The sequence below is a fragment of the Helicoverpa armigera genome, chromosome 26, assembly GCF_030705265.1.
Source record: "Helicoverpa armigera isolate CAAS_96S chromosome 26, ASM3070526v1, whole genome shotgun sequence".
Classification (NCBI taxonomy): Eukaryota; Metazoa; Arthropoda; class Insecta; order Lepidoptera; family Noctuidae; genus Helicoverpa; species Helicoverpa armigera.
The window spans coordinates 7,031,752-7,045,224 of NC_087145.1; the positions used below are offsets into that span (position 1 = coordinate 7,031,752).

The 13,473-nt window shown below is 35.6% G+C and overlaps 1 protein-coding gene across 10 annotated transcripts in view; it reads right to left on the reverse strand.

Annotated features, from left to right (window-relative positions):
• Positions 1–13,473, reverse strand: part of LOC110372641 (uncharacterized) — a 90,182-nt gene that overhangs the window by 49,389 nt on the left and 27,320 nt on the right. The window contains exons 1-2 of one of the 10 annotated variants that reach the window (XM_049849712.2): positions 4,049–4,335; positions 3,301–3,490 (exon numbers count right to left, since the gene is read on the reverse strand). The exons of 7 other annotated variants lie outside the window; for them this stretch is intronic. In XM_049849712.2, coding sequence (XP_049705669.1) covers positions 3,301–3,351 — 51 coding nt within the window. In that variant the 5' untranslated portion in view covers positions 3,352–3,490; positions 4,049–4,335. Of the gene's footprint in view, positions 1–3,300; positions 3,971–4,048; positions 4,336–13,473 lie in introns of those variants that run through there. 2 more of the 10 variants (XM_049849714.2, XM_049849713.2) reach the window with 2 other exon arrangements.

Here is a 13,473-nt window from a genome sequence, read left to right on the forward strand (position 1 = left end):
AAATGACCTATCTTGCTATGATGATTCATGAGATACAGACAGCCGGATGACAAACAGTCAGCGAAATCTTAATAGGTCCAGTTTTGCCTTTTGGATCAGTCACTCCTTGTAAGACACTGGCACTCAGCTGCATCCAGTTAGACTGGAAGCCGACTACAATATAGTTGGGAAAAGGCTCGGCAGATGATGATAATGATGTTTCACCCTTTGGATATGGATCTCTAAAAAAGAATGATGAAAATTGTATAAGGTGCGCGCCCTTATTGACGTCTACTTACTTGATAAATTATTTATTAAAATGACAAGAGGTTATCTTTGCGGGGTTGAATAAGAAGCTGATAATGATAATGGAGTTTCTTCCAGGGTCAGGAAGGAAATTCTTTCACGGGATAAACCTCTTGATAGATAACTTTGTAAAAATTGAGATGAAAGAAGGGATTGACTTCAGTAAAATATATTTAATTGAAATATAAAATTTACATCATTATAGAGTTATATATTAATTATAATAATGTAAAGGTTGAAGGTGTCCTTCCATGTTTTATATTAACCGAGTTTCACCTTTTCTATTGCCTAATATTGGAATTGTGAAAAAGTCTCATTTTGCAACTACAAACGACGACCGAACGACTTGATCTTTTCTTAATTTAGAAATTGGCTTGACAGTCAAAATTGTTCTTAGAAAACTTGAGTGGTTTATTTTCCTTACAATATCGTATCCTCTTCGATACAAATATGTAGGTAACAAGAAGATAATTGCATCCAATTTGTATGGACTGTAATGGCTTAATTATTTTTTTCTGCTCTACTACCGACTAAGAGTAGCACACTGGAGACTAAACTGTCGGCCGATACTTAGTTGGCGAGGATGGTTTGCCGATTGTTCATATTGCTGGGGAGTTTGACTCGTGTAATTCTGAAGTTCGGATTTTCTTTTGAAGGTATTGGCGAATCCAATCAAACTATTAACGCCAGAAAACAACAAAAACACGTAGACAATAAACACGTCAGTTTTCCTAAAAACAACTGTTTACCTTCTTTGAAAATTCAAGGTTAATAAAAGGACAATACATTGTTTGAGGAAAATTGACGTTTATGTAGTTTTTGAACTTTGGCTTGCAGTTCTGAGTATTCTATCTATTATTTTACTTACTAAAGATAAGAATGTAACATAAGGTAATGTCAAAATTCTATGTCTTTATGTAGGTAGTACTAGCAACCCGCCCCGGCTTCGCACGGGGTAACAGTATTTCGCCACTATTTAATGGACGTTATTATACATGTAAACCTTCCTCTTCAATCACCATATCTATTGAAAAAACCGCATGAAATCGGTTGCGTAGTTTTGAAGCTTTGAGCGTACAAAGGGTCATAGGAATATAGGGACAGAAAAAGCGAACTTGTTTTATACTATGTAGTAAAACAGATAAATAATGGGAACTGCCGTCAATTTTTCTAATACTGGTCGGATACCAGATGATTATAATGTGCGCACTGACATACACTCCATACCATCGATATATATGTACTACGTACTAGATAGAACGTTCTGAACAAAAAGCTTACCACACTGAACTGCACTGCAGACTATGCAGTGCCCAAAATGGCAAATCAGAGCGATTTTGACACCTGCGTCAGATGGATGTCTATGAAACGACAATTATAAAATAGAAAATACATATCAAGGTATAAACTTACACATATAAACTATTCGAGAGTCAAGTTAGTAAAATTACACGCTGTTTATGCTATTACAACGCTTGTATGTATATCATACTTTTCATTTATAATTCAATTTTACAAACATGCATTAATTTGTTCCCGCCCGCCATCTTAAATTATGGATTAAGAAAATCGTGCAGAAACAGATGTGCCATAAAACTGGCAGTAGGTAAAATATCAATGAAAACAGACTTCACTTTGTCATGGTATGTTACTTTCAAGAAAAAATAATTAAATTCGCGAAAATTTATGATAGCCCTCTTAAGAAAAAAAACATCGTAATTAATATTAAAAACCCTAAAAATAAGTTCCTGGTTTTAATATATTACATGATTTTGCATTCAATTAGATATAAATAAACTTTTTGATATATTACATGATTTTGAATTCACTTAGATATAAACTTTTTGAGTAATGAAAAATGTAGGCAAAATACGAGCGACACTTCTGCAATTAACATCAATGAGGATGACTACATGTCACAATACGTCAACGAGATGTCAACAGACGACATAAGCGGGTAAATTATTTGTATGGATGTTCTTGTCTATCGCTAGAATATATGTCAATGCTCCATACTGATTTATAAGCCCGTACAAACTATCGGCCGACTAAAAGTTTTCAGTGTGCAAGAGCTCTTATTCTTCAAGTCATTACTGAAAAACTGTAACAAAAAGTATAACAACGTGACGGAGTGCCACGACTTACTTATATTTAACTTACAAATGCCAACCAAGGTGATATTTTATTTAAGAATAAGAATTTTGTTTCAAAAAGATTTTCGTACAAAATGTTCAATGTTCGTCAATGACAAATATGTCAGAAGTAGGTTTACAATCTTAAACATTGTTGTAAGTTTCTTTGAACGAGTTGATTTATGATTAAAAATAGGTACCTCTACCTAGTATTTTTCCTCAAAAATAGTTATCTTTATATTACCTATAAGTACCTATGTATGTTATTTGATATAATGTTCATGGATACTGAATTAACTATGCCGCTCTGAGATCACCGTTGTGACACCTTGCGCATGCGCTATTGCATTGTAAGTTAATTTTACTTCACTGCCAAAAAGCGTTATGTTTTGACTACTGTGAAGTGAGTCACTAATACCCAACTTCGGAGTGGCAAAGTAATTTGACGAACCGTAAACTCTACCAAAAAAAAAACGAAACTTGTGTCAGAACTATTTATGTACACACAATAATATAGGTACCTAGCAGTGCGAAATAAGGTAGCAGAACCATTTATGTACAGTGTACACACAAATAATATAGCTACTTAACTGTGTGAAATAAGGTATCATTACTAAAACAATGTAAAAAAAAACTTCAGCAATGATGCAACTGGTTGCAAGTTTCATTCATTTGAAAGCTACTGAGAGTGACAAGGTCAGCACAGCACCAGTCATAATGCAACCGAAAAGAGCATTTTTTTCAATATTCAGGGTGATTCAGGTTATGGTCGAAAAGCGATTTGTTCACAACAGTAATTAACCTTCGACACGACACTATTGCAAAGCATTTGTAAATAAAATCGATTAACAATGACTCATTTTGTACTAGTAACTATACTTACTTCAGAAGCCCACTGAACGTGCTTCGACTCCGCCAAAACACTTCGCTCCATTATAAAAAAAAAGTAAAAAAAAAATAATCACATCTCACACACACTAACACAATCCACAACACAGAACACTCGATTCGAAAATAGAATATCGATTAAAAAAAAAGAATCGTTACGTTTCGTTTTCTAGACAGCAGTTTATCTGTTTTGAATTTAGAAAATTGTTCGCGCAAAAAACGTAATTGGCCTCGTCCGCTGTCTGACTCACGTCGGCGTCTCTAACTACCTCTGTGACGTGAGACTATGCAAATTTTTATGCATTTTCCCCCCTCACGGGAAAAAATATCCGCGATACTACACGGCCAGACTCCAACAGCTGATAGACATACAAGAAAAATCTGTTATTACGCTCGATCGGGTTAGTGTGCCGCGCGAAACGAGAATATCATCCTCGCTCTATCTAGAGGGGTCTAGATAAGTGGCGTGATAATAATTTGCATCTGATAGACGGTTGATAATAATTTCCTTTTTGCGATCTATTGTTGCAGCGGTATGTAGCGGTGAAAGCAATTAGATTGTTACTGGCCGCATAAATTAGGTCTCAGTCTAGTTTGTTTATGCTCTACTACAGTCTGAACACGGAATTATGAAGTTAAATGAAACTGAGCCTGGAAAATTCAGGACGATAATTTAACTTTGCGAACCGGCTAACAGACGAGCAATTACGAGTTTAATGCCATAAATTGAGATAATGCCTGACATCCAAGATCCAGGTCGACACCGGTGAGTCACTTCATTGCGCGAACAATTACAAGCGAGTAACACTTCTGTCGGTAAAACACTTATCACTGTTGTGAAACACGTGGTTGAAAAAAAAGACTATAAAAAAAATTCGAAATTCAAAAATTTGGCGGAACGAACACTTGGATTCGCGGCACAATTCGAACTTGGAACTGAGATGGCGCCAAAATTGACAGTTGTTTTATTTTTTAAATTGTTTTCTTTATGTTTTATTTGAGTGTAGTATCGTGGCGCGGGGCGATGGCCGACTAGAAGAAGTTAGTTGGCGGGTGGGAGTGGTGGCCGGCAGGTGGTGGGATCAATACCACAGTCTGGGGCGCACGCACTGCCCGCCTCGTCGCGTCCACGCTTTACACTCTATATTTGGATTGTAGGATAGCCAAGGGTGTGTCAATATCTGCTTATATATAATGGAGCTGTCGTGTTTAAGGCTGTATGTTTAATGCCTGTGCCTTCATGGTTATTTTTAAAAAGTTATTCTACTGTCTACGCCTGACGCCATAATGTTATTTATTTATTTATGATTTTTTCTACACACACGATACCTGAACATAGAAATACGACAGGAAAGAAAGAATTTACAAAAGTAATGCTTGTTATTTCGTATATTTATCTAAAACATGTTCAAAAGTAGAGCTAAAAATGTTTTAAGTTCAAATACTTAGAATGATTGCTTACAGTTTCAGAACTAAGTTTCTTTACACAACTGAAAGTTTCAAAGACATTTTATACCAGGAAATAGATAAAAGTTGAAGTACTTAAACTTTTGCAGGTTTATTTATTTGTCTTATTAATTACATCGCGTGGAACGGGAAAACTAATTCTTAACGACAATAGCTTTTAATAAACGTTAATGGATGCCTAAAAAGTAGACCACGAAAGGTCAAAAACCTCTCTCTGCTGAAAAAATTAGGGTAAACAATTACGTTGATAATATAAAAATTAGGTACACTGTGTTTACCACCTGAAAAAAAGACAATAATGATAACGGGGATTCTCTAAGGAGATCAGCAGACATAAATATACTGCACAAGCATTTGCGCAGACACAGGTGCACTCACTATTCCTTCACTCTCACAGCCAGGTCAGAGAGAGATCACAAACAGAACCTACATTAACGTGCTCTTCGATGAACGGGTGCATCAATCTCCAAGTTGCAGACTGCTTTGTGAAATTTTCTGACAGCCACAAAGAGATTTCGGGGCAACCCGGTAATTGATACTGAGACCATGAGCACAGAAGTCGCTCTATGCGGTGTTGCCATTTTAAGAAAATTACCATAAAAACTGGGACTCAAAAGTCAAAGGAATGTCTTTGATATAGGTCATCAAATATTGTGGTTTCAAACCATACACCCATTAATGTATAATAGTGCAACTTACCCTTAAATTGTAAGACATGACACTAATATCAAAACATATGTCAGAAATGTCAGGTTGAAGGTTAAAATCCTCACTGTTGCTTACATGGTTGCTATGGCAACGGAAGTAGGTTACCATACTGCTCCTATTATATAGAGCAACCCAAACATTATGCATTTCCTCATTCTTTATACTTTGCACATAGTTTATGTATGCAGGTCAAAAAGTAGGGTTGTAATTTTCAACAATATATTGTCAAGCGATTGACATGTACCTACTTTCTAAGTACATATGTACTTGTCTTGTCTTGGACACCAATGACCGCGTTTCGGAGGGCACCATAAACTGTAGATCCCGACTGTCATTTAAACGTCTCTGGCAGTCGTTAGTCGTCTGGGGAGTCAGAAGCCAATAAGTCAGGGGGTTGGGTTGCCCAGGAAACTGGGTTGAAAAGATAAGCAGTCACTCCTTGTACAACACTAGTACTCAGCTGCATTCAGTTAGACTGGAAGCCGACCCCAACATATTTGGTAAAAGGCTAAGGCTAGGCAGATGATTAGGTAATTTTACTGTTAAAGAATGATTAGGGCTATCTGAAATTTTCTTCAGATTCATCTCAATAGAATACCGTTATGTAGTATTGTAGTATCTAACTAAAAGTCTAGAAATACCGTAAAACCTGCGATTCCACACGACAATGCCAAATCGGCAAACATTTTTTAGTCTAGCAACATTACCAGCATCCAAATACTCTTGGCATTCACACAAAAATGTTGCCAGTTCTTATCTATCTATTTTATACGGTAGCAATACTGGCAATCTTGTTGATTTATTACTTTATTTGATGTGGCAAACATACAGTACATATGTAGGTAGAATCGATAAATTATGGTTTTATTAGATCTCTTACTCTATGCTACTACAGATACTAGTGAAATATGAGTTTCTTTACGTTCTTAAATAATAATTTTATTTATCTAATAACTTATTGGTAGTAAGTTCGTATGGTTTGGAAGATTCGTTTATAAATAAAAAACAGCAATCCTTTGTGAACTACTTATCTATTAAATTATAATAATTATAGAGCTGAAGAATTTCGTTTGTGTGGTTGACCTCTCTAATGGCGTCGGAAAATGTTAGAAGTATTTACTTTTTCATGTTAAGCAATGACATATAGGTAAACTAGCGCCGCTTTTATAGAAGTTCAGTCGTGGCAAGCATTCTACTGATATTATTTGCAAAATTACTTCAGTGTAAAATACCTTATATATTCAGAAACGCTCTAAACTATAATAAAATTCTCAAGAGGCGCGGTTGGAAGCTAGTGCCTTCCAACAAAAAATAATCCATCTTCGTAGGATAAGACAATAAATACTATTTTCACAGACTGAAAGTGATATAAGAACTTAATACTAGCGCCATAACGATATTTTGTGGAACTAATATGGTTGATAGTACGCATGCGTGAAACCAGTCTTACAGCTGTTATTGTTTTTTAGTATATTCTTTAAGATATTGATAACTGTATAAATAATAATTAAACAGTAATGTATTTTCCATATACATATACCTAAGTCATATAATACTCATATTTAATCATTTTACTACACATTAATTACTTGTTGACAAAACATTTTTGTAACTACTAACGCCATCTATCCTTTAGATGAAGTACTAAAGTTACGTGAACTTTTTCTTGTAAGATAATTTTTCCAAGAGAATATAGGTATCTAAACTGCGATTTTTCTAACTGCTTGGGGTACAAAAAAGAAACGTCTTTGTGTGTCTTACAAAAAGAAAACACAGAAAAGTTTTTATACGTCCTTTTCTTCGTTTTTTTTATTATTAAACGGTTTTATTTAGCTCACCCCGTTTGTTTTTTTTTATTATTTATTCATTCTTGGGTCAAATTTAGAAATTGAAATTTCAGTGCCTTCCTGTTGTCAGATTGATCTGAAATTTGGTACACACCTTTATTTCCGATGACAATACAATATAGTAATATCAATAACATTGCAAATCCAAGATGGCCGCCGGTACAAAATGGCGGATAACGTAGGTTTTATCAATCCCGTCAATGTGGGTATCAAATGAAAGTGCTCAACCAGTAGAATACAATGTACTATATAAAATTCAAATCCAAGATGGCGGCCTCTACAACATGGCGGATAACTTAGGTTTTATCAATCCCATCAACATGGGTATCAAATGAAAGGTCTCAACAAGTAGAATACAATTTACTATGAAAAATTGAAATCTAAGATGGCCGCCGCTACCAAATGGCTGATAACAATTTTTAAACGGTTTTATTTAGCTCATCCCGTTTGTTTTATTCTTGGGTCAAACTTAGTAATTCAAATTTCACCCTCTTCCTGTCAACCGATTAATCTGAAATTTTGTATACACCTTTTATTTCGATGACAATACAATATAGAAATATCAATAACATTGTAAATCTAATATGGCCGCCGGCACAAAATGGCGGATTACATATTTTTCCACAACCCCCTCAATATGGGTATCAAATGAAAGGGCTACACAAGTAGAATACTGTCAGCAACCCCAGCGGGGCCCAACAGGGCCAAAGCCTGCCTGGGCTGCGGGATTGTTCGAAAGAGTTACCGTGGCCCTGGTACATAAAAGGCCTACGACGAAACATAAGTATTTTTAGTCAGTAAGAGTCTGGCACTCCCTTACCGCTGCTGACCCAGGGAGGGGTCACTTGATGATTTTTGGCGTCGTTAAAAAAATTGACTTTTAAAAAAATTAGATTGTAATAAATTATCAGATAAGAGACCGTGTAATAATGATGCACTAAATGAATTAGATAGAATGAGGAATATTCGGTAGGCATTTTCATTAAATACTAAAAACTAGAAAATAAAAAATCGGTAAAAAAACTTTTAAGTCAAACGGTTTTATCTTATGTGCACTGAAAACTAGAAAATAAAAAAATAGTTACTTACCTGTCAACCTACGTAGGTGGTCTTGGTCATATTAGACTAAAATAAAAACGTGGGGCCCCTCTGAAATCCTACCTATGGCAAAGCATATCTTTATACTTTGGTAGATCATGAGCTCGGCGTTCGCTGGTGAAGCCGCTACGGCTGATTATTGATTGTCAAAATCTCCAGTTACGATTATAGTAAGTCGATGCAATCCACACCTATTATACCTCTAGAAGAAAGTACTACAGCAACAGTTAATGGGCCCCACGTTTTTATTTTAGTCTAATATGACCAAGACCACCTACGTAGGTTGACAGGTAAGTAACTATTTTTTTATTTTCTAGTTTTCAGTGCACATAAGATAAAACCGTTTGACTTAAAAGTTTTTTTACCGATTTTTATGTGCAAAGTTTGATCGCAGTCTTAGAATTATTATGATTGTTGCAAAAATAAACATTTGCTATACACAATATGTCTCGTTCTCAACTTTTCCAAAAGTAGGTAGGTATCCAAAACTTTGTAACGATATAAATCTTGCTAAGGAAAAGTATCCAAAACGATTTATCCTAAAGTTCTCAACAAATGTTCACAGTAGGGTGTCCGTGTAAAGTAAGGAAACCAGGACAATGGGCGTGTCTGAACATGGGACTTGACCACGGAGTAAGGAATGATAAGAGGTGCCATAATGCAGGCAGGTCAGGCGCCTTCTTCTAGGTCAAATTAGTACGGTGGACATGACCAAAACGATCAGTTATGGTTATGAGTAAACTAACGATGCCTTGGGGTCTTTGAGACATCTATCAACGATTTTTGGTATTACAAAAAATGGTCTGCTTCCGCAGACGGCATGTAAGGGCCAAAGCAGTAGCGTTCTTCGTCCACCGCACATCCGCATTTTGGCGCGCAACGTTCTTAGGAGAATTTCCGATACGACATCTCCGCTAGTCATTTTGTTAATGTTCTCAACAAATGTTCACAGTAGGGTGTCCCTATAAAGTACGGAAACCAGGACAATGGGCGTGTCCGAACATGTAGCTTGACAAATAATGGTAAAATTATGGCTTTAGTTACAGCCTGATAGGTTTCAATGTCTCGGAAAGAATTATTATTTTTTGTACAACAATATTTTTTATTTGAGGTAGGATCACTGAAATTTATGGCGCCCAACTGGGCCTGTAGGCAACTAGAGGTATTTTTATCTGGATAATATAATGATTTATTCGGTTTATTATACAATTAATGCCTTAACAGATCAACCATGAATAGCTACGTAATCACATAAGTAAATAAGACCCATTGACAACCCCCATTGTAATACTCAAATGTTTCATTCTCGCATATTATTATGTTTGTTTCATTTATTTTTGCTCTAAATTATTTCTCTAATTGATTATTTACCTACTTCTCTTTTTAACACAGAACGGAAACCAGCACCTTACCGTTTTCCATTTTCATGCAATTTTTCAACAGAATAAAAACCTCATTCATAAAATTAAAATCGTCGTCCACACAGACGTTTCACAAAGGGATTATTGAAATGACTGAAGTGAATTCCCTTCTGAATGGTTTTCAGCGTCCAACTTCATGGTGCGGGTGTTATCTTTGAAAAACAGTGCGGTGGTAATCCCGTTTGAACCTCGTTGTAGGACAGTTGCATTGTTGACTGTATTTGGTTTAAGTAGATAGTTTTGAACCCCCATAAAAAAGGGGGCTGCAGTCTGTGTCTTCCTATATTACTGTAACAACTCATAAACTTTACGCGATTATTACTTTTGTAGATGGCGTCGTAGTTAATGTATCTGTGTCCCATGCTGAATTTCACGGGTTCGATTTCGCAAACGTCAAAAAATGTGCATTAACATGAGCGATTGATATAGTTTTTGGGTTCTATATACTTACAGTAATACTCTGCCTAGTGCCTACGTATTTAGGTACAAAAATTGTATTTAAGCATTTTGTTTATTAAATGCCTAGTACCCATAGTTTGAACTATTCTTACACAGGTACCTAAGCGTTACATATATCCAAAGCAATATCTATCCAAAAATGCACTCAAAATTTTCAACCCCGACTTCCTTCCCTTTGAATTTTACAACAAAAGCCAGAATATCTTGGAACCTATTCTAAAAGTCCATTTCGAATTCCGGTATTATCTTTTACAAACAGACTTTGGAGTGTTCTGCGTGAAATGGAACGGAATGTCAATAGCAAAGTGCACAGCTCACGTGCATTGGAACACCCTTGCAAGCTAGTGCAGGTAAGTGAAGTTGCGAATGCTCTTTGCAGTGACTTGCAAATGACTTTTAATACTTTCATTCGCTTAATGTATATCTGGATGTTTTTTTTATTTCTTACTTTTTATATTTGTTAAATACGCCTGCGGTAATGAATATCTAGATATGTTACATGAATGAATATTTTGGGCTATCATCTCTCGTGGCGGTTAACTAGCCACGAGCTCTTTAATGACAAATAAAAATGAATTTATTATTTTCTGATTTAATTTTTTTTTGAAATTATTATAGGTGCTCTAATTTATTTAACGATAACTAACTAACGTACTCATAGATACCCACACTTAACTAGTTCATACCTCTACATAGGAAATTGCTCTATGAAAACACGGGTGAGAAAAAATATGCTAGTAATGAGACAGAAAAGTTTCAACTTCCGAACCAAACCTTCAAACTCATTTCAAACAAAAACCAACTGGCTGAATACAACACAGATACCTATCTAAAACCTAAAAAAGTATGACACATTCAAAAATAGAACACCAAGTATTACGTCATCCGTCACTGCCGTGAAACGTGAACACATCCATTCAGCTTTTAACAAAAAACCGCGAAAACAGAAAAAAGGAACAAAAAGTTTGGTTACCAACCAAGAGCATTGAGCCAACCGGAGTTGTCTGAACACAAAATAATGGCTGTGCAAAAACGTCTGGCAATTTAGAAGGCAGAAAAACTCAGTGATGGCTCAGATGCGTATTCGACAATATGTGTCATACATGTTATTGGTCGATATCGATAGCACATATGGGTATGAGTGGCAGTCTCCTACTTTTGCCAGCGGAGAAACCAAGGCGATGGCGTATCCAGTTGGTTCACTTCTCTAAGTTCATCAGTGACGTTTAGATTCTGCCATAAAAATGCAAAGGCAGCTGTGTACAGCCAATACAGTCTAAAAAGTTTTTATTATGCGTTTGTAAACTAAAATTGAGTGCTTTGCGGGCTGAATAGGAAAATTAGCTGACGTGTATTTCATTGCTTTATGCGGATGGTAATTTAGTTTTCCGCATTGCAATTTCGGATTGTGTTAGCGTTGTGATTTATTACTCTAATTTTATCTGATGCATAATGTTTTAAGTATGTAAATGTCCAGTGATGTTGCAACCCACTGAAAATGTGTTAAATAATCAAACGACTTTTTCTCTAAGAAATGAAAGATTCCGACGAATTGAGTGAGAGATTGAATCTCCTCCTTATTTGAAGTCGATTAAAAAGGAAAGTTCATTAATAAGCTGAAGGAACTGTTGATTTTAATTATAAAAAAGAAGGAAGATTTCATAAAACGCTGAAAAACATTCACATCATCATCCAATGAAAAAAGCATAGCATTTTTGAAAAAAAATATTGCCCTCCGAAATATGTATAAGAAAGTCCAGTTTTTATTACTATGCCTCCTCAGCTTAAGCATATCTTCTTTCAGCATGCATAAACAACCAATGACAAGACAGAACCCAAAACCAATTTCTAGACAAACAAACACAAACTTTATTGAATTAGGAAAATATCTAGCTAGCTAGAATATCAAGGCTAGGTCTATAATTTAATTCAGCAAGGGCATTGCCCTCGCTTCCCAAGTAGCGTATGTAATAAATCTTAGTAAGTAGGTACGTAAGGTATTACAAAAAGGTAGCACATATTTTTCGTTTTCATCTCAATTTTATTTCACCTTTGGTACTTTGCGGTAGCCGTAAATGATATAGGTGAGGTTAGGCTACCCTGTCTTGCTTGAATTTTAGTAAGATTAGGTAATTTAGAAGGTTTGAATGGTTGTACACCTAGGCATAGTTAGAGAAAATCTATGCTATAAAAATAATTAAGTAGTTCTTGAACGAGCTAAGTAATATTTTAGCGCTAAACGGCCTTTTTACGAAGGGAGACTATAGATTACTTCGGTCAATTTCCTTTCTCTGACTCTAGGCTTTGCCAAATTTTATCATAAGTAATCGGTTTTAGCGTAAAAGCACAGATTAGACACTAAGACAGACAGAGTTGCTTGCTTGTATAGTTTTAGTTACGATAAAGATAGAGAACCTACACTAAATTGCTGCAAAAGAATACTCCTACTCCTCTAGTACTTTTATTCGTATTTTCTAAACTCACCCTTACAAGTATGACTTGCACCAGTAGACCTTTACCAAAGTTTACCAAAAAGATTTTCTCTCGTCCAAATCTTATATCTTTTTATTAAGACGGAGCGCTCTCCCGCGATTACTAAGAATAGATCACTGGGACTAAGGATCGGTCGAAGGTCAAAGGACGATTGAGGTCACGAACAATCGGGTAGGGTGTTAGGCTGACCACTAAATGACCTTGCGAAGGTGTTGGGGTGCAAACTATTTCCCGTTGAGCATTCTATCGAAGGTTCTGGAACCCTTCCTTTAGTAGGATGGTTATTGATTATACATACTATATCTATACCTTTTACAATGTTAATTAGGTAGATATATAGGAAAGTTAGATAGATATAAAAGAAAGATTTTGCAGTACCTCAGAATTGCTTTCAAATAATGAAAAAGCTGTGTTTTTTAGAGAGCTTTTGTACTAGCCATTTTTGTGCATAAACGCTCGGTTTGCCAATGCGCGTGGAAAAAACTAATTGCCAATTCGCAAATCTAATTTTCCCTTCAATATTTTTAGTATCTACTCATCTATAATTGTTTACATTGTCCTATATTGTTTTTTTTTTAAATGGTCTGCCATAAGCAACATTTTATTCTAGTCTATTTTTCTCGCCGCCATCTTGCAATTCCATAAAAAGTATTTCAAGTTAGTACGTTACGTTAC